The sequence below is a fragment of the Lethenteron reissneri genome, chromosome 12 (assembly GCF_015708825.2).
Source record: "Lethenteron reissneri isolate LAM-NWPU_2019-01 chromosome 12, ASM1570882v1, whole genome shotgun sequence".
NCBI classification, from domain to species: domain Eukaryota; kingdom Metazoa; phylum Chordata; class Hyperoartia; order Petromyzontiformes; family Petromyzontidae; genus Lethenteron; species Lethenteron reissneri.
Window position 1 is genome coordinate 6,217,397 of NC_083790.1, and position 22,213 is coordinate 6,239,609.

Consider the following 22,213-nt stretch of genomic DNA (forward strand, 5'->3'; position numbering starts at 1 on the left):
TGCAAAACAATACAAACGTTAACGTAACATGTGAACGCTTGTAAAATAATGTTGCACTGACAAATTATTAAATGAAAACCTTCCAAATTACGGTGGTTCATCTGTGAATTGGCCGCTTGGAATTTGACAATAATGGATATGATAGACTGCCTTCATTGCCATGGGAATGACTCAAAATTGCACAAAATGCAATGCAACAGTTACCCAACTATGCATTTGAGTAACGATCTAGACACACACACAGATACAATATGCTCCATGACAAGAAAATTGTGATTTCCCAAGGCTGAGCGTACGGTTGGTCTCCGTCCTTCCTTCAAGATGGTCCTGCGCTTCAGTGCTCCTTCCAAGGTGACCAGGCTGCTCGGAGGAGGAAGGGGTGAGTCGTCCAAATCCAGGGAGCTGCTGACAAAGGAAAACTATTATAAATGCAGGCAATGTTGACGATGTATCAACTAAACTGTGCCAGGAAGTCACCACATGTTAACCAAAACACATTGACTTGTTTTTTTTAGACGCACACACAACACCCAATGCAAATATTAAGATTTTATTGAAACGTAAAAAATGGTTCATCAGTAGTTTGATGGAATTTCAATACAGGTGGAGCAAGGTCACAAGATAAATTCATAGACAAATCCACTAAAATAATTGCGACTGTTATTAGAGGAGGCTGCGGTTGTGCAGTGGATACTCCATTGCCCTGCGAGCCTGGTAACCCGAGTTCGTGGCCGTGGACGTGGATAACTTCAGTGGAGAGTGCTATCGCTTGTTGGCCTTCATTCACCAACCTGTACGGATTCGTACGGTCAAGTATGGTCAAAAAACCCCAATGACCAATATGGCATAGAGGCCTTCTCCAGCAGTGGATTGAGGGCTGTATATTGTAATCGTATTATTAATTTTTACCGAAAGAAAATTACACATTAAACTGACAAAATTCACTTCATTGACCTACGTTATCTTAAGTGCACACATGAAGTTGCTGCGCCACTTTCTCTCGGCACCTACAAAATTATGGCAAAGGTTTTTTTTTTACAGAAATGTCTTCTTCTGTGCACAACGTCCATGCCATCGACAAAGGAAACTCTTTCGCACATCCATTGGAAAAAAAATTGGGGGGGGGGGAGGGGACCGGCGGTGGGGGAGAATAATGAAAATGCCGATGATGCAGCAACAGATAATGCAGCGGTGGCCGTGCGGTGATGCGGTGTACCTGATGAAATGCACTCTGGCACATCTGCTCCTGTGTCCTGCGCTCCATGTCGCATACTTTGTCATTTGCCCCACGTGGGGTGGCAGGGGCAGTGTACTGCGAGGTAAAGAGCACGATCCCGTGGGGTTACGCTCCGTGCAATCACGTGACCTCTTGTTGTTGGCGGCATCGGCGGATGAGACCCCGAGAAGATGTTTCAAGAACCGAGTGACACCCGCCAAAAAGATGAAGCACCCCCAAAAAATATGCACATTGGCACCTGTACTTTGCATTGCCCTCGAAGCGATCGGGCAAATCGAGATTGACCAACTCGTTTCTTTAGGACTGCTTTTTGTGCCGAGTTTGTTGTCCTCCCCTCCACCGCACCTCCGATTAGCACGGTTGACTACGTACGGTGCGAAATAAGTTCAACATACAAACATACGTACAGGCGGGGGTGGACACCTAGCAAAAGCCTTTATATTTTTGGGGTGTTCCATTTTAATGCAGGGGGTCGTTGAGTGTTAAAACATCTCCAGATGCCATGTGGGACAGCGTCTTTGCAAAATTATATCGAAAACAATGTGAAAACAGGTCAAATGCTGCCAGGCATGTGTGCGATCGTACCGTGTACTAATATACGATAGGTGTGTGTGTGTGCCTTCTACATGCATTGTATATAAAAACCCATCTAACAAAAATGTAAATATAGCAATGCTATCCTTGAGTTAAACTATAATTCAATTTTCTTGGTTCTTTCGGTAAAGTCACGTAGAAGGGAAGGAATGAAATAATAAGAAGACGGCTGCTTTCGTTGTAGCCGAAACGTCGTGAGAATTATTTTATTATGTTTTATTTTTATTATTTTATTACTTCCCTTCTACGTGACTTTACCGAAAGAACCAAGAAGATGAATCCCTGCAGTCACAAAAGCTTTAAATCGAAATATAATTCAATTGTTTTGTATAATTAACATAACCTAAGAGTCAACGAAATTAAATTGCAGTTGCCATGTCTTGAACTCAGCCACATTTACACATTTCGATTTAAAGCTTTTGTGACTCATCTTCTTGGTTCTTTCGGTAAAGTCACATAGAAGGGAAATAATAAAATTAAATAAAAGCAAATAATGTATTATTTATTATTTTTATGTTTTATTTTAATACTTTTATTATATTATTTATTATTTTAATGTTTTCTTTTTATTATTTTATTATTTCCCTTCTACGTGACTTCACCGAAAGAACCAAGAAGACATTTCCACATGTTGCTGTGTGTCCGATTACTGCTGTATATCTCAAGTGCAGCACTTTATATGGCACACCCACTAGAAATATACCGTGCAGTCAATGTATTCATCATCCCTACTGAATCTATACACGGTGCAAACACGCCAACTGATTTGGTTCATTAGCAAAGTCGGAATGCTGAAAAGCAAGTCTAGCCATTGTCAAATATTGGAACAAACTTCCCCTCCACATTACGCAAGCGACCACCCCGTCTAGTTGTGGCTCCTTCCTCAAGAAACCATCTCTTCTTCCTACTGGTCCAGCCTTCCCTCCATCCATCCCGAGGTAACCCAGTAATTCCCATACCCCATTCCTATTCACCATATCACGTTCGGCTACGCTAATTGTACCACTCATCACCCTTGGAAAGCTCCTTGGATGAAAGCGCTATATCAATATAAGATAAGATGATCTAGCTCAACGGAAACCAATTACAAATCAAATTCTGAAAGGCTATGCTTAAAATTATATATTATCCATTTTGAACTAGTCACGTAAAAAATATCCAAGGTTAAATATGTCCGTACGTTTTTCATTTTGAGAACAGAGCAAAATATTGCGTTAAGCTAACAGCATAAAAGCAAAGCAAACTCAAAAATGGAGAATGTGCAATTGTCTATCGATTGCTTTGTAACACATCTGTGATGGCCTGCAATGCAATGCACGGTCCTGTGACTTGAAACAGCTTTTACACTTATTGACCATACCTGTCAAATCCAGCGTAGCTGAGCTCCTCGCTCAGCTCAGACCCTTCGCTACTGCCTAAAAGCACAAAAGTTAAACATTCATTAAATACTCACTCTATTTCACATTGATCATTTGACCAATCCAATATGTATGATGTTTCAAAGTACAGATATTTTCATTCCTGTCACTTGTACGTGCTTCAAAGTGTGTGCTTTATTGTACAAAGCATGCAATTAACAAAATTGAAAATCGCAGATGGCGATGGTCAAAGAACGACTGCGTGGGGTTTTGGAGGCTCTGCAGTAGCAAATTTAATTCGGTTCTGCAAAAACCTTCTGGTACGTGGAGTGAAACATCGTACATCGTGCCGAATAACACGTGGTACAACCTGACAACACATGGTCGGGATAAGTAATTGTTTTCACCGACAGTGAAGGACACATGGGGTAAATTCACCTCTTGATAAAATGGCCACAATGCATCATCATAGTGATTTCCCATGTTGTTGGTGATGGAGACATTGGCAAATAAATGTTTTTGTAGGTAAAGGTACGTACTCCTAATTGGGAATTGGGCCCATGGGCGGTGTAAAAACACCACAAAATCACCATCATTTATCAGTGCAAATTAAATACATTAAGCATTTTAAACTGCAGGTGTCACTGTTAAACCATAATACCAGGGGGCACACGGTTAATGTAACACTAACAAGTGAAGTGTACAAAGCTATTGACAACACTCCGCGCCTTTCATAATCTTCAAACGGTGAGTGTGCCGCAACCTTTCGCTCCCTGTAGGTTTTGTACTTCAGCCGTCTGGGAAATAAACGGCAGCAAGCAGCTCACCGTACACTGACACCGGCTGGTGGTGCTCACAATGACACCGACACAGCAGAGCCAAATGTACAACTCAAATACATTGACACACGGGGGCATCTATCCAGAGCTGTAGAAATTTTACTGGTAGGAACCTCCTGGTTACACCAGCCCACAGGGGATTATTCTGTCCGTCCGTCGTGCATCCAAAAATGGGAGGGGTGGGGCTGGGTGGGGAGGGGCTGGGTGGGGAGGGTGGGGCTGGGTGGGGGGTGGGAGGGGTGGGGCTGGGTGGGGAGGGGCTGGTCACCCCGTGGTGCCCTTATAAAACTCAACGTTTAACCTACTCACGCCGGCTTGTGCTCGCCCTCACAGTCGGCCATATTTGCGGAATACACCACACCGCCGTTGACCCTGGCCATTGACCAAGCAACCCAACGTTCCTACCAGCTCCCTCCGCAGGAATGTGTTATTTGAATGCCAGGGAGACATTTCAAAATGGTGAGAGAGCAAAGGTGCGGCACCTGCAAGTTACTTGTTCATGCCACTGCTGGCAGAAGAGGCTCCACTCGAGCAAGCTCTACAGAGCTTCTCGAGAGAATATCTTGGCCTCATCTTGCATGCTGGCCAGACATCTTGCGAATAATTAGGAGTACTCCGCACTCTACCCCACCACACACACGAGCTGCCAATCGACTAACTGTAGAGAAACCCATTTATACGGCTGGGTTGACAGAGGTGGGGGTGGAGGGAATTGAAGAAACTTGGCCCATTGTTTCAATTGCTGTGCAGGGGAGGAGATCGAGCCAGCGACCCCTGTATTGCAGGTCCACTGTGTACTAACCATTATGCCATGGCAGCTCTTATTTTGTGTAATTACCAAATACAAACCGGGCTTTAGAACAATCCATGAGGCTTAAGAACTTGCCAATTGTTTCAACTGCCACAAACCGGTGACCTCTGGATTTGCAAGTCCTCACCATAATTACACCTTTCCATACTTACAACGTGTAATCTTATTTGTATTTTTGTATTTTAAGATTGTTTAATACGGCTAATTAACATTTTACATTTCGCATTTTATAAGGTCTACTTATTCATAATTTTGAAGATTTTAGCCCTTTAGTATTACTTATACTTTGTAACGTTAGTATAGTTAGTGTGTATACCTTCTATATAAGTTAAGATTCCTACTTGTTCAATGTATGCACCGTCCAGCCATAGTGAATTCCTTGTCTGTGCAAACTTACATGGCGATTAAAACCGTTTCTGATTCTGATTACACCCGGACGCACCGTACATTCAAAATATCAGAAAGGCCGATTTTATTTCTTTCTGAGCTGGGGGGGGTGGGGATGTGTGTGTGTGGGGGGGGTGCATTTGTGGGGGGGGGGGGCAAGGCCGTGTTTACCGATGGAGAGGCCGCTGGAGAGAAAGGAGGCGTCGGTAGCCGTGCGCAGGGGGCTGCTGCTCTCGATGACGCTGTCGTCCAGCAGATGGCGGGGCCGCACGGCTGGCAGGGTCATGCTCTTGGCCTCCGTGCCCGACTGCGGGCCCACGAAACTGGCCGTGGCAACGAAAAAAAACGGGACCGAGCGCCACCCCACCCCCCCGTCGTCGGTGGTTAGACGTGCGGAAAACTCGCGTCCTCGTTGTTGTTGTGCGCGTGTACGCCGGACTTCTTCCGCGCCGCATGCAACCAACCGCGCTGCTGATCTGAAGTGACTGATGTTCAATCACACGAACCGTTTTAAAAGTTCGACGGAGCCATTATGGCATTGGCTAATTCGTTCGAGCCGACGAGCTTGATTTTGCGTCTGGGTCTGGGGTCTGTAACACGAGACGCTGCGCGGAAAAAAGTACGACACGAATTATTCAGCTCGAATGGCGCCGTAATTAGAATTTCTGTAATCGCTCATTAGGGGTTAGCAGTGGGAACAGAAAGTTACCCGGTACTTGAATAGCTTCTCCATGAATTAATAGTTGATCTGATTTTAACGAACGAACACACATAAGCTACAATCAATTTAAATAAACAAAATAAATTAATGGCGTCCAATATTCATGCACCATCACATTTCAACTTTCAGTTGCAAAAATAAAACGCTCACCAAAAAATGTGCTACGGATCTTAAAGGCACAGTTGCATTTATGAATCAATTGTATTTCTAAGAAGCCACCAAGGCTACTAGCAGATTCACTCTTTCCTCGACACCGCAGCTTATTGCATTTTGTCTCGCTCGAGTCTTATTATGAATCACAGATGTTTCGTCTATTCCTTGGCACTTGCAACGGTGGACGCAGAGAGATATATGACGCATGCGGTGGACGGGTGTCTTTAATTGCGGTTGGAAGCAGAAGTTGCAGCCACTCTGTGGAGGTTGGGTGAGTCTCACTCGCAAATGCTTCCCAGTGGTTATTGGTTAGATTATACAAATGGGATTCACGAAGTTGGCTCCCCCCGCTTCATCACGGAGTTCTACCCAACTATAATTATAGTAATTATAGTAAATTTACGCAACTACTGGCTACTGACTCAGTACTGAGCCTACTGTCTATGCGCTGCTCTGCATTGAAAGGTTCCTTCATCAGCATAAATCAGCATTTTTGTCACCTTTTTGAAGGGAGAAAAATAGAGACTTAGAAATACCAGGATTTTTTCCTCGAAATATTGCAGGAGTCTCTTAGCCGCATCTAAACATGCTGGGGGTGTCCGAATATTCACGACACCCACAGTCGCTGCGCCGAGCTTTGCCACCGCCACAAAAAAACCAGGAAAAATCATGGGGAAAAAATAATCTCGCAATACTGGAATAGAGAAGAACTACACGTGAATGCATTTGTCTTGAGTGATGAGTTATCAGCCAAACAACATGAACGGCCACTTATGATGTCCTAGGAAGATTGACTGATTTCACAGGTCAGGCAAGCTTAAACAGAGCACAATCCCTGGTGAAAACCAGAACAGACAGGCGATGTGCAAAACCTCATCACCCCCCCCCCCCCCCCCCGATTGACTTCACCGCCTACCGACGAGGTGGGGAAAACAACAACCTGGCACCTCTCTGAGCCGCACACGGGGACGAGCTCAGCACAGCCCCCACGCACGGCTCGATTGCATCGCTGGAAAGCAGGTGTACGGTAATACACTTGGACTGGGGCGCCTTAAACTAACGGTTGGAAGCCGCCAAAGCCCTCCTCGTGCGCTGGCCCAACCTGCTGCCCAGACTGCGGCTCTTGCGGTGGCAGCACGGCGGGGTGTGGCGCGCGAGGGGCGGCGTGGCTCCCGGACTGTGGAAGGAGAGCGCCTCGGGGGCCGTGGGTCTCCTGCCGACACGCGGGGATGACGACAAGTCGGACGGCCCTGGACGTCGGCCAATGGAAAACAGACACGCGCGCAAAAAAAAAAAATCGGACAAATCTGCGTTACTGTCGGTTCCATTGAGAGGAAAAACATTCCCTCTTGCCCAAAGCGAGCGCCTGGCCTCTGTGGCTTCATTTACGGTGGCGGTTCCAAGTCGGCGGTGGAAACTCCACATTCCGTTGGCGGAGCCCGGTCTGTCTGGTGGACAAATAAGGGCTGAAACCCTGAAGCCTCATCACGTGCAGCTCAAACTGCCCATTTGACTGACTCTGCAGCGACGTTGACCCTGGCCGGATTTGAACTCGTGTCCTCTTGTAGACAGTTTATGCACCGATGGAGACTCAAGGACATTTCACCAGCGCAAATGTGGCGAATAACTTTACACAATGGAACATCGATCTCAACTGCACGTATTCCTTTGAAACATCTCTGATATTCCCTCTGCATCTCCAGAAGTTCCTAAACTGCATATCAAAACATATCATACTCTAACACATTGCTATTTCTCCATATGACAACACAAGTTGACAGGGAGCTTGCTGACCTATCAACTGAGCTACATAGGCATTGAGACAAAAACTTAGCAAGGTCATAGTTATTCTTGGTTCTTTCGGTAAAGTCACGTAGGAGGAAAATAATAAAATAATAAAAATATCTTGTCTTGTATTTTTATTCTTTTTTATTCTTTTATTATTTCCCTTCTACGTGACTTTACCGAAAGAACCAAAATATGAATCCCTGCAGTCACGAAAGCTTTAAATCAAAATTTAAGATCATAGTTATCTAGAAATGTTTCAATGCAAGTACAGGTACATGTGAATTCAAGTAAAAAGAGGGGGAGTGATGTTGCAGTTCTTATCACACTACATTATAAACCCGGTTAGCCGAGTCCAACTCACAACTAGGGCTGACATCAGTTGCCAGTGATATTTGAACCAGTCCTGGGCGCCCCCCTTTCACCAACTCGCGCTGACCAGCATTGTGAAGTCTGGTCAAACCACTGACACTATGAGGCCAGGCCGTCATCCGATCAGTAGAATGACAAAGGACCTCAAACTAAATTTCGATTTAAAGCTTTCGTGACTGCAGGGATTCATCTTCTTGGTTCTTTCGGTAAAGTCACGTGGAAGGGAAGTAATAAAATAATAACTATTATTATTTAATTTCCATCTTACATATGTGTGCGTCACTACACTTGACTGCGGACAGTGCAACACGTGTGTAAATAAATCAGAGCCCTGTTTTAATTAAGGAACGGAGGCTGAACAAGCTTTGCCACAACATGCATCAGGTACACCTACTATAATCACCCAGGAATGTCTGTCCTTAACGCTCGTGACGTCACTCCACATCGGCCAGCCCCCCTAATTATTATTCATGAGCAGGTGACGTCCTTCAAATGGGCCCCCCCACCCCTCCTCACTAATAATCATGCGCAAGTGACGTCACTCCACATCGAACAGCCCCCCTCATTAATAATCATGATAAGGTGACGTCCTTCAAATAGACACCCAACCTTCATTAATAATAATTAGCTGGTGACGTCACTCCACATGGGGGGCGAGGCGTCAACTGACAACCCTCACTACAAAGGCAGAACCCTGACGTCACGCGATCTCCGTCACGCTGTTGAGACATCAAAGTAAAAAGGACGTCATGATGAACAAGGGATTATAACCTTAAAATGAAATAGGTCTGTGTCACCGCGCCCTTACAAATTGCACGCTAATTGATGCAATGAGTATCACGTCGCGGTCTGCTTTTCGCTTGCAAGTTTCAGATTTACTGCAATTCACCCGTCCTTGGACGGGCGAAAGGCTAGTTAGTAATAACTTAACACATTTGTCAACAACCTTTTTCCCCTTCGGTAAAGTCACGTAGAAGGGAAGTAATAAAATAATAAAAATAAAACATAATAAAATAATTATCACGACGTTTCGGCTACAACGCAAGCAGCCGTCTTCACCTGAAGATCTAAAGTTGGCTGTTTGCGTTGTAGCCGAAACGTCGTGAGAATTATTGAAGACGGCTTCTTGCGTTGTAGCCGAAACGTCGTGAGAATTATTTTATTATGTTTTATTTTTATTATTTTATTACTTCTCTTCTACGTGACTTTACCGAAAGAATCAAGAAGATGAATCCCTGCAGTCACAAAAGCTTTAAATCGAAATTTTACGTTTTTCCCCTTTAACTTTAGGCCAGTGTGATTGACGAACGTTATTTGTGCTTGTGTGCCCGCTGCAAATGCAGTATCGCCAAAAAATAGCCACTGCAAACAGGTCAATTGTGAAAATATGCACACAGCTGCCCAGTTGGAAGCTGCAGAACCCGGTACATAGCACAACAGCAAAGGAAGTTTCACCGTTCGCATCAACTATGATGCTCTGTCTATCACAGTTGTTGAGCACCAGTTCAGGGACCCAAAATGCCCAGAGGTCAGTCACAAAAGGCACTATCGCATTTTTTATAGATAACGGCGAATATGTTTCTTGAATCGAGCACCTCCAATAATTTCTTGGTTCTTTCGGTAAAGTCACGTAGAATGGAAATAATAAAATTATAAAAATCAAACATTATAAATTAAAAATAAAATAGAGCCAACGTGTTCATTCCAATTAGCACGGTTGACTACGTATGGTGCGAAAAAAGTTCAAAATACGTACATACGTAACAACTAGGTAAAAGAGACAATGGGAAAGAGAAGTGTTGTGACCTGCAATATGGAGGTTAAACACAGGATGGAAGTGAGAAAACAGCCAGTCTGGTAGACAGTCATCAACATGGGTTGAGGGAATCAACGGGTGAAGTTCATGGGACGGATACTCTTTGGTTCTTTCGGTAAAGTCATGTAGGTATAAAATAAATTAAATCACGACGTTTCGGAAGCAACACAAGCGTCCGTCATCAGGTGGGACAGCCACAGCAAGAAACAAATTGCTGTATTGGGCAAAAGAGCAGCTTGTGACAAGAGGCTGTATAAGGCAAGAGAGGGGGGGAGGAGCCAGGGAGGAGAAATATAGTGGGTGGCTGTCCCACCTGATGATGGACGCTTGTGTTTCTTCCGAAACGTCGTGATTTAATTTGTTTTATTTTTTACCTACGTGACTTTACCGAAATAACCAAAGAGTATGGATCCCTGGAGTCACGAAAGCTTCAGATCAAGATTGATTCATGGGAAGAGTAACCATGATATTCTAGATTTGAAGCTTTCGTGACTGCAAGGATTCATACTCTTAGGTTTTTTTTCTTTTTCTCGTGACTTTACCGAAAAAACCTCGTGACTTTACCGAAAAAACATAAGAGTATGAACCATGATATTATTACCTGTAAGGTCCTCCTTCGACATGGCGAGCTGCGGCGTGCTACTCGCAGGCTCGATTCTGAGCGATTGCCTGGAAATACAACGCAGCACGGAACATTGGCATGGCAGGCAAAACTTCATTTATTTAACAGAAGCCGTAAATTCACACTGGACGTGTGCACATCTTGAGTTCACACGACGAGGCCGCCAAGCGACCGACCTTTTAAATCACACTTTGACCTCTCCGCGAGCAATATTAAGTAACGCGCTTGGGAAAACAAAACAGAAAGGAAGAAAAACCCCGTCACACGTTTTCCAGTCGCATTGGGAATATCACAATCCATCCATTTCAATGAAATGGTACCTGAAAGCTACAACTATAAACAAAGGATGCACCCCCCCCCCCCCCCCGCCCTTAGGGACCGATCTGGTGTCTAGAGGTGCAGCATTCATCAGCCACACTGCATGTGAACGGTTTCTCTTAGAGCCAACGTGTTCACTAATCATGTTTGTTTGTTGTAGTACAGAGTTAGCCTCAGTAAATTTTCTGGAGCAGTCAACACCTGATGGCGGTTGCTTGTGTTGCTTCCGAAACGTCGTGATTTAATTTATTTGTTTTCATTTTTATTTATTTTATATTTTTTACCTATGTGACTTTACCGAAAAAAACAAAGAGTATGGATCCTTGCAGTCACTAAAACTTCAAATCTAGAATTAGCCTGATAACTTTAATCTAAATTGTCTTATGGTTGTTATTGTTTGACTTGCATCCCACTGGGATTTTTGCAGACGGCGTTGAAATACGGTGCTTTTTTGGAAGACTTTTTCTGTTTTTTCCTGGATTTTTCTGTTGCGGGTAGTTACTTTAAGATGTTTCTTGTTTATGTTTTTGTTTGTTGCGGTTGCACCCGAGTCAAGAGCCGCATGGCTCACAGGGTTATACCTAACAAATGAAACTTAAACTCTCCGCTCTCTGAACATTCAGACAGGAGGACACGCAGCCCACGCGGAATGACAGGCAAATGGTTTCCCATATGCGGAGAGTTCTGCTGCTCAGAGAGTTTAAGAGAGTACCCCGCTTTACCTCCGGGGGCCAGAGGCACATTGAATTACATCATTGTGCGATCCATCATTTCCAAGCACATTCAGGTCAACCTCTCATGCCTGGTCTGCTTTAACTCTTTAAATCTTCAGAAAGCGGTCATGGGATTGCGATGATGAGTTTTCAAATTAGAGGCCGTGTGTGTTGAGGATTTCCTACTTTCCTCTGGTGACTGAATGACAACTCATTAGTGTGCGCTTGTTTAAGAAACGGTGACAGTATTAAGTAGCTCCTTGGAGGAAGCTACACGTGGAGTTACCGCTATTGCTGCTCCTGCTGATATACGCCAGATACTATGCACTCACCACATTCGTCCAACATATTGGCTTGAAAAGCAAAAAATATATAGTAGGCATCGTTTCAATCAATGGCCCTTCTTCAAATGATGTGCTATGAGTATGCGACATTGGCCAAAATGTCAACTATTTTACATGTTTCCTTTTAGGCAGCGTTATTGATTAAACAGTTTAGTTTATTTGTTATGTGTGCTTACGCACCACTGCCAACTCATTATCAGTTAATAATTTGTTTACATCAGATACTGCATGCCTACATAGACGTAAAACTGATGGCCATGACACTGAATTCCCTGGATTGATGTTTCTGGAGGAAGCATGGAAGCCATCTTCTTGGCCGATGTTGTTTTACACAATGAATCAAAGTTGATTTAAGTAGCATTTGCTCTGGAATCTGTCACCTGTATTTGAAACTGCACAGTACACACTCATGTCCCTTAATCTGAAGGGCAGTCTGATGTATGAAAAATATATGAAAATACTGCAAACCACTCATGTATTTTTTTTTAAATGTAATAACCTCCACCATCAATATACTTTTCTGACACCACAAATATTTACATGTTTTTGCATTCTAGATTTGAAGTTTTCGTGACTGCAGGGATCCATACTCTTTGGTTCTATCGGTAAAGTCACGTAGATATAAAATAAAATAAATGAAATCACGACGTTTCGGGTGCAACACAAGTGTCCGTCATCAGGTGGGACAACCACAGCAAGAAACAATTGCTGATGACGGACGCTTGTGTTGCGCCCGAAACGTCGTGATTTAATCTATTCTATTTTATACCTACGTGACTTTACCGAAAGAACCAAAGAGTATGTTTTTGCATCTCATTTTATAATACTTTTAACTGCCCTACTTTGGCAGCATTAAATTAGTGTATGTGGATAAGACAAGTCATCTCGGCCATTTAATTTATACGAGGTTGTTATGCATATACAGGTTATGCAATACGGGTACAGACAATAGTATATTTTTCAACTGTCAGCAAGCAGCTGCTGTTTCATTTTACTCAACGGGGCACAGAAAGCGCCATGCAAAAGCAGACTCAAGCTGAAGTCAATACAGTAGTGGAACTTTTCAGAAATATTCTTGCAAACGATGTTTTTTTCTTCTGTATTTAGTTTAAACAATGGGGCAATACAGTTACAAGCGACTCTACAATAATCAACTTTATTCAAAATAAATGTATTTACATGTCACACATGTAAAAAGCACGATGATTGGACAAATAGGGTCACGTGGATCATCAAGCAAAACATTCAACATCGTGGGCTTTTTGACGCTTTTCAACTGAGGTTCAAAGCACTGATGTGTTACCGCTGCCCACTAGCCCATCTATCCATCTGCCTGTAAAATGGGGTCACTATAACGCTCTATGATTTCCTGCAATCACGAAAGCTCCAAATCTCTCATTGGCATGCTAATTTCTCTACCCCCCTCTCTCTCTGTCCCCCTTTCTCTCTATTTAAGGCCTCGACACAGAGGCGTTGTTTCTCTGTGTGCCTATGTGTGTGTCTTTCTCTGTGTGTCTCTGTGTTATCTCTCTCTGCTTATGTGTCTGTCTGTGTGTCTCCGTGTCTGTGTTTTGTCTCTCTATCTCAAATTTAGCAATCTTTGGAAGAACGTAATCAACCAGGTAGGATGTTGACTGTTATGTTAGCTGACTCTCTGTGTTGTATTGCATTATATTTCTAAGTTTACTAGGTTTGTTTTCTCTTTCATTTGTACCTGATGATGATTGCTTGTGTTGCAAATAAAACGTCGTATACTATTATTTAATTTATTTTTTCTTTCTACGTGACTTTACCGAAATAACCAAAGATTAAACCATTTTAAAGTTGAGTTTTTATTAGGAGCTTAAACTACAGAAAAAACAAACTGATGAAATAATTACCCAACACGTAGTGATACAAAAAGATAACCCAGCGGTAACGGCCAAGTCCAATTCAGGCAATGTGATGACGTTATAAGTCATGTGCAGGTTAACTTCCGCATGATGTCCTATGCGCAATATTATCTCATGACACGTCACTCACCCTGTGACGTCATTCCATTTTTGCACGAGATGATGGCACAGAGAACTTTGAATAAAAACTGGATTAATCTGTCCTCATGGCATTATGCAATGGGTCGTCTTGATTATTAATTGCATATTCTTATTTTATTCTCATTTATTTGTTTACAAATGTCCTTGTTTTACTTTTGCCTTCATAGGCTGAACCCGTGCATTTCATTTCATAGATCCCTGCTGGGTCCGAGTGAGCTCTAGGCAAGAGGGGAGGGTGAGGTTTTGGCCTCAGGCTTTTGTGTATGAATGAATGGAGACAAAGAAACCATTTTTGACAACAATGGCTCAATAACGAACAACTGTGTTAGAAAGCAGAAGCAAAAAGAGTCGCACAATGCGACATGGAATGTCACGCAACAAAAGTTACATGCAAGAAAGATGCCCTGTTTAACTTGAGCTGAATAAATTTCGATTTAAAGCTTTCGTGACTGCAGGGATTCATCTTCTTGGTTCTTTCGGTAAAGTCACGTAGAAGGGAAATAATAAAATAATAAAAATACAACATAAGATTTATTTTTACTTATTTTATTTTATTATTTCCCTTCTACGTGACTTTACCAGAAAGAACCAAGAAGTTGAGCTGAATATTTCCTCAAAGCCGATTGTGAATTCTGAGACCAGGTCTCTTTTACTTTAGCTGGATGTGGTGTCATGGACAAAATACAGCACTTACTTGTAGTTGTCATCTTCTACAAACTTCTGCAGTTCCTCAATGTACTGCACAGACTGAAGGTACTTTTGGACATGGAGTAGCATTGGTAGGAAGTCTGCACAGACACGCATAAATATAATATCACCACCACACTACCACGGTTTGCCTCACAAAGGTATAATCGTGCTTAAGCAGTGCATATCTCTGTTGGCAGTCCGGAGATAATCGTGAACATTCTATGGTGATGCGTGGTCTATCCAAAGCAAATATTATACAAATGTATCTAAGAATCCGTTTCAATAAACGAGCATTGTGTATGAAAGGCGTTAACACATTAATGTAATTTGAGTAGGCATAAGTTATATGCTAAATAGGTTATATTTTCCAAAGCATTTTTCCTGTAGGAAGGCATTTTGTGCCATCGTAAAGAATGCACAATATCATAAGGCTGTAATTCTATAAATGTTGCCTCTCAACCTAATGGAACACTTAGAGAATGGTCATTTTGTATTCGTCTAAACTGACAGATAATTGTTTGGAATTTCAGTGGCCATGCTCCACACTGACCCTAAAGCATAGTCTGTAAAAACTTCACCATCAGTTAAAGAAAATAAAAGTGCATCCTTTAAAAGTTATTAATTTGTTTGGACAGCTGCAGAAAGTTTACAAAAAAAAATTCAAAAGGAAAACAGAGCTTACTACACAGCAATTTTTATAGTTAAATAACACTTTAAATTGTTTAATTGTTATAAATTTTTAAATGTTTAGGTAGAGCACACAAAGTGTACAGTTTGTAAAGAGTGAATCACGGTTTGATGGCCTTGGTCTTGAACTTTTATGCGAATTCCAGTCTCACTGCTGCTCTTTGGCATTTTATTCAAAACCCTGATAACTAGACACACTGTATCGTGGGATCACAGCACTGCAAGTCTACGTGGACCAATCATAACTCAATAAAATGTTGTAAGCAACTAAAATCTTCTGCATTTAACAATATACATTCCGATAGTGCCAACGAGTGGTCTGGATAAAACTTCAAACCGTTGTTCTGGACATGTAGAAAAACAGCCTATTACTTCAGATGAAAACAGGTTCCAAGAAAAGCAACAGGATCGTAATTTTAAATTATGATTTTACATTCAACTATAATCCAATAACAAAAATGGCACCCACCTAATATGATCAGCGCAACACAATTCGCAAGCCTCCCTTAAATAGCATTAACGTCCCCCGTGTTATTTGTCACATTAGATAATGAGTGCAAATATCGAAATGAGTAAGTGTGCGTTACATAAAACCATATCATTAGTATTCCCTCTGTCCGCTTTATTCGTTACGTAATAAAACAAATATTGATGTTGGGAGAGTTCGTGGAAATGTATTAGTCCACAGAGCCAGCAGCAAGTGCAAAAGTCTTTGCAAAAGGGGCACGCATTTGCTTTGAGTGGTTTCGATCAGCCGAGCAATTCCAATCCACATGGCATCATTCAAATGCTAGTCTTGCTGTCAAGCACACTGCTGGCTGAGTAAAACTAATTCAATGCGACAGTCACATGCAACCAAATGTTTTACATTGCCCGCTAGAAACCCGTGCACTGGTGAGTGAACGGGAGTACACAAGGGCAACAAGGGGTTTTGTATTTTGATAGTCTGAACCAAAAAAAAACTTGCTTGTCCCACCAACTTACTGAACTCCGGGGTTCAGCACTGAGATGGCACAACTGAAACGCTGGGTTTGCTATCAGGCAGCCACCCAATTAAACCGGATTCTCAAGTGTAGTCAGCTGATGGTCTTCGCCTGGTCACCGGTGACCGAAAATAACCGCGCCACATTAAATTTGGCTGCGCACACACCTAGGTCAACATCCACCCTCTGACGACTTCAAAATATCAGTTCCAATATTCATATGACGAGCGTCACTCTGCGTTGCATTGGCGGGAGGAAGAGAGGTGCCCCCTCCTGTGTGGACCGAGGGTCACCTGAAGGGACAGAGGTATTCCGCTTGCATGGGCCATCCTGCAGCAGAAAGGATGGCACTGCACTGCGAGAAATCCATACGGATCCTTTGTCTCATGACACAACTCCAAGAGGACAATCGAGTGCAAAAAATAAAATACAGGGTGCTTCAAAAAAATGTTAACACTTACATGTGACTATCGTTTGCAATGGAAAAAGACGGTAACATGACAGCAAGTGTATGTTGATCTATTCAAAAAGTCAATGAGTCTCTCCACTTGTTCGCCATCATTGTCAACACGTGCCTGGAATCTTCTCCAGGTGGTCTCCAGAGCCCGGAGGCACATTTTTTGTGGTATTGTAGCAAATTCTCAGAAGTGTTAAAACATTTTTGAAGCACCCTATATACATGCAAAAGCAAACTACTGAACTCAGTGGTGAGTTCTTCACGTCCTTGTAGAACCACAGATGTCATGGAAAGCCCTTGGCAGCTGTGCTGAGGGAGACCTCACCATATTGACAGAACTGTTGGAAGTCGGAGATGACCCTGAGTATGTTGTTCATGTGCAGAGACCTCTTTTCGCTCTCCAAGATGCTGCCAGATGCCGGATGGGCAGAGTCAATGTACACGACGTCCGACAGGTATATGCCTGCAAGGAACAGAGAGAAATAGACATTTGATTAAATTCGCAGCAAGTTGCCAAGGGGGGTGGCAGCAGTGGCGCAGTCATGAGCACACTCCGCTATAACCTCAGTGTCTTGAGGTCGATCAGTGGCAGAGGTCGCAACCGGGTACCCGATACTCGTACCCTACCCGATACCTGGCTACCCGTACCCGGCCAGGTACGGGTACGGGTAGCCGTTTGCGACCCTGGTGCGGCCGGGTACGGGTACGGGTAGGCCGTGAGTCACTGGTGAGTAACCGTTTGTCACTCATTTCGGGTAGGGTACGGGTACGGGTAGGAAACGGGTACCCGTACCCGGCCGGGTACGGGTACGGGTACCCATTTGCGACCCTGGTGCGGCCGGGTACGGGTAAGGAATCAAAACCCGTTTGCGACCTCTGATCAGTGGTGAACTCTGAATCAGTCTTCGACCCCCCCCTACCCCCCACCCTTCACCAACCGACACTGACCGGCATGGTGAAGCATGGTCAAACAACACCCATGACAACTTGTGGTATGGCGAGGTCTTCGTCCAGTTGCTGATTGACAAAGGGCTATAAACAAAAATGTTGCTATTAACCCTAAAAGTTCTGATACCCACATACAACAGACAACATGCCGTACATGAATATAGCGGTGTCACTCTTTGCCAATGCACCGCCACACTCATTCATCTCCTACTGGATATCTGTTAAAAAGGGCGTCGCAGCTCATAGGTTTCCTCCAGTCTAAATACATATTCTGATTCTGATTCTGCATTTGTAAAATGAAGGTAAAGGAGCGGTTAGCCAAAGTTAACTCTTCAGGAAACAATTCTAACAAAATTAATGATTTAGTACATGACCGTATGTGACTACAAAAGCCACACATTCAAATTATTAATTGATGGTTTCTATTATTTGATTGTGTAACATTAGGCATCAAAGTGGTCCGTGAAAATTATCTTAATTATGATAAATGTGTGTAATTTATTTCGTACCTAATGACAAAATTTAAATACGGATTATGCACATTCCTAAGCTGTAAGGGTTGTTTATGAAATATCTGGTCGCAAAATTGGATTTGTATTCATAGAGACCAAAATAAGAATTTGACATGCTGCATAACCTTCATTAAAGCACTAGTTTGGCAATGAGCCTTGGTGTTGAAACAATATGTGCTCCTTCATGGAAATAAAAAAAACTTAAACCACATTCAAAATGCTTTCCAGTTCATTATTTTAATCATATTTACCCGATTTACTTCATCAAAATAATAATCACCAGTACGTTGAAAACCAAACATGTGCAAATTATTAAAAGCAAGACCTAAAATGAAATCCAAATGAATCCCACTTGCATCAGTCCAAAGCACTGTACAAATAAAAAAAAATAACTCCCAGAGTCAGATGCACTGAAGTTCAGCATTTGGTTTATGTTGAATATTGATACAGTAAAATTTCTACTTGGGTATTGATCTGTTTTGCCATTGACTTTGTGTAACCTGACTGCATCACACAGCCTAACAGCACGCCTGATGGTGCTAGATTGCCAAACTGTGTCAACACTCTTTTTTAACTAAAATAATACCACATCAACCAATGCAGGAGAACTGCGCAGATGGAGGTCACATGCCCTAGATAATTCAGTGATATATTCTGGCAGGTTTGGATAAACTATTTGATTTACAAGCAAGCACAAAGAATGTGTTTTCAAGACTTGAGGCGTTAAAAGGCACAATTGCCAGGAAATGTTTCTATCTCATGTGGCTCCAAATTACTTTGCCTTGAATGATGATGAATACAAAAGGAAGCTTTATTTATTCACGGATGTTTATGCAAGTGCACTGGCATGACAACTCAAATTCTAGTAGCACTAGCAATATAACTAAAAGCCTCCCAACAGGCGAGGAGAGATTGAGGCTTTCTACAAATCCCAAGCCTATGGCCACGTGATGAAATAAATCGGTCGCGACTCGGTGCCAATCGGTGGATGAAAAAAGACAGGGACCCAGTTTTCCATGGGTTCCATTTGTTTATTTAACACGTAGGCTTTCGCGGCCAATTTTATCCATAACAGAATGTTTTTTTTGGGTTATATTGCGTAAATATATCGCTTGTGGCTCCAAATAGATAGGAAGATTTTTCCACAATTCTGGCAGTCGCTTGATGAGGCTGGTTGTAATTACCGGCAAAATGTTGTACTGAAATTGTAAATGTTATAAGTTTGCTCTCCAACACACCGGTGTGCTGAACGAGTAACAAATTGGCATGCTTTGTTTACGTGAAACACCTTACTAATTGGCTGTGTCGGGTGGTGGCGGGCTTAACGACACATTTATATCTACGCTATCTCTCTGGAAGTGAGGTCAAGCGTCTCAGGAACAATATGAACTCTCCAGGCTCTACAAGCACTCTCCCGCCAGAGAAGAAGACATCACGTGCAGGACTATCCTTGCCTCAGCGTGCCACCGATCGCTGCAATTTCATCAGATGTTTCCCAGTACTTATGCATCCAATATTTCTGCTATTCATTCGAAGTTTGATTTTCAGTTAGGTCAGTTGTGGCCATAAAAAAAGGCTTTCCAGCTCTGACTCATTGCTTACAAAGTCATGGTGAAAATGCCATCACTGCCGACGGCGTTGATACCACTGTAGTTTGCCATCACTTTCTTCCTACCCCAAGATCCCATATAGTTGATGCAAAATGTACACGTCCAAGTTCCGCTATTAAATGAGTACCGCACCATCTGCCTTTAGTTCATCCCCATGGTTGGTGACCTCTGGGTGCAACTCGAATGGCTGTCTCAGCAGCGTGCCCTCTTTCCATCCTGCACACGTGTTCCACCCATCACAAACTCCTTTTCGTCATTACATCTGCAACACTTTATTTTCTACGTTCCATCCTAAACTTTCAAGTTCGTAGCAAGTTGGTTAAGCTTACGGCTAGCTTATTAGAAATATGCATATATTTAAAGACCAACTGCCTCTTTCCTCGTCACATTTTGCAGGCCCAAGTCTCTTAGCCATATCGTAACACGCCTCCTTATCACTCTTGTATCGCTACTACCGTGGCTGCTGTTCCTGTGAGCGTCACTCATTGATTCCTCCAACCATGTCGCGGACTGTTTCATCTCATCCGTACCATGTTCAACCACCACACCGCAGGTCACAACCACTCCGCTTTCTGCTTCTTCCCTCGCGCTTCTCCTCTTTGCAAAAATCTTACCACTTCTTTTTCAGCAACAGTTTAACACCGTGCTAAATTTAAGAAACAATAACTATTTGGGGTCGGTGCTCAGCAAATGTTTTCGCAAACAAACAAAACTCCACACAAACATTAATGTTGCTGCAAAACTTAAGTTTATCTTTCTTATTTCAAAGCAGACCACCAAAAATGAGCAATTGTGATGCAATATATCTCGAGCCCCATTTCCTATACCGCATTATGCACATTACCGTCTTCACAAGGGTGATTAAACTTACATATCACTACCAGGTAATTCGATGAAAGCCCAAAGAAATATACCAGATGCTCTGCACAGCACCTTGAGATACCTTTTGCATTAAATGATACATCGATGCAAGTGATTTATTACATATGCGTATTGTATTACACTGGCAGGAATTTCAAACTGAGCAAATTTCATGGCCTCATTATTTGACCACTGGTAATAGAAATAGTTTTCATGGTCATTACGTACTTTGCATTGTTGTCAATTTACAATACACACACACGAGTCCTTCTCCATAATATCGGTTTTTGTTGTTGGTTAGATCGCGTAAATATAAATGTGTCGTTAAACCAGGAGGATTTCTCCACAAATATGGCTGTCGCCTGATGAAGCTAGTTTAAATTACTGGCGAAATGTCGTACTCAGATTGTAAACGTTGTGGATTTGCTCTCCAACACACCGGTGTGCTGTATTAGTAAGGAATTGGCATGTTCTGTTTACGTGACAAACCTTACTAGCTGGCTGTGTCGGGTGGTGGCGGGTTTGACGACACATTTATATTTACACGATCTAATCCAAAAATATATATATATTATGGATGATACTGGTCGCGAAAGCCTACGTGTTAAAGGATCCTTCTGTTAAGAGTCTAATGAAGAACTGTCCATTGTCTGGATGTGTCTCAGACCGTATTATGAAAGACGTGATGAACAGTAAAGCAAATTTGAATGAGTAAAACACTGATGCTGCCAACTCGCTAATTTTAATTAATTGTCGATCCAGGCTGCTCATCTTCATTTCCATTCTGTGTGATACTTTAAAAACTGTCAATTATTTTTTCGGTTTTCAATTGCCCAAACTCAAAACGCTTTTTACCCAACCAATCGAAAAAATATTATTAGTCCAGAAGAGTAAAGGTTTAAGTACTTGTGGTCAGAATTTTTTTTCCATTCCACAAACTTCAAACTGGTATATTGAGTTCTTTGGTTTTTTCGGTAAAGTCACGTATAAAAATAAAATAATAAATTAAATAATAGCATACGACGTTTCGATTGCAACACAAGCAATCATCATCAGGTATAATGAAATAGCGACATAGAATATAACCAGAAAACTATAGACAGACATATAAGCAGACAGATATCACCAAGATACATAGAGAGAGCAACCCAGGTACAGAGAGAGGTGATCGTCTCTGTGGGGTGGCCTTAAATAGACAGAGGGGGGCGGAGGCAGAGAGTGGGAGGGGGTAGGGAAAACATTTACATGTCAATGAATACGAAGGGAGGGGATTTCAAACTGGCCTATTGAGCCTATGTTATTTGCAATGAGCCGTGGATGCAATTTAGCGGCACACATTTTTGGTGCGGACGTTAGACAACA

At 42.6% G+C, this 22,213-nt stretch overlaps 2 protein-coding genes across 6 annotated transcripts in view; one reads left to right on the forward strand and one right to left on the reverse strand.

The window, feature by feature from the left end:
- Positions 1–22,213, forward strand: part of LOC133341828 (synaptotagmin-2-like) — a 389,152-nt gene that overhangs the window by 23,666 nt on the left and 343,273 nt on the right. The gene's annotated exons all lie outside the window — the stretch shown is intronic.
- The window catches only part of LOC133341821 (ras-specific guanine nucleotide-releasing factor RalGPS2-like), a 210,483-nt gene that overhangs the window by 2,492 nt on the left and 185,778 nt on the right, over positions 1–22,213 (reverse strand). For 4 of the 5 annotated variants that reach the window (XM_061550583.1, XM_061550582.1, XM_061550581.1 and 1 more), the window contains exons 10-17: positions 17,246–17,383; positions 14,798–14,891; positions 10,675–10,742; positions 7,203–7,350; positions 5,398–5,549; positions 3,192–3,246; positions 1,217–1,312; positions 297–405 (exon numbers count right to left, since the gene is read on the reverse strand). In XM_061550583.1, coding sequence (XP_061406567.1) covers positions 297–405; positions 1,217–1,312; positions 3,192–3,246; positions 5,398–5,549; positions 7,203–7,350; positions 10,675–10,742; positions 14,798–14,891; positions 17,246–17,383 — 860 coding nt within the window. The remainder of the gene's footprint in view (positions 1–296; positions 406–1,216; positions 1,313–3,191; positions 3,247–5,397; positions 5,550–7,202; positions 7,351–10,674; positions 10,743–14,797; positions 14,892–17,245; positions 17,384–22,213) is intronic. The other variant, XM_061550584.1, reaches the window with a different exon arrangement.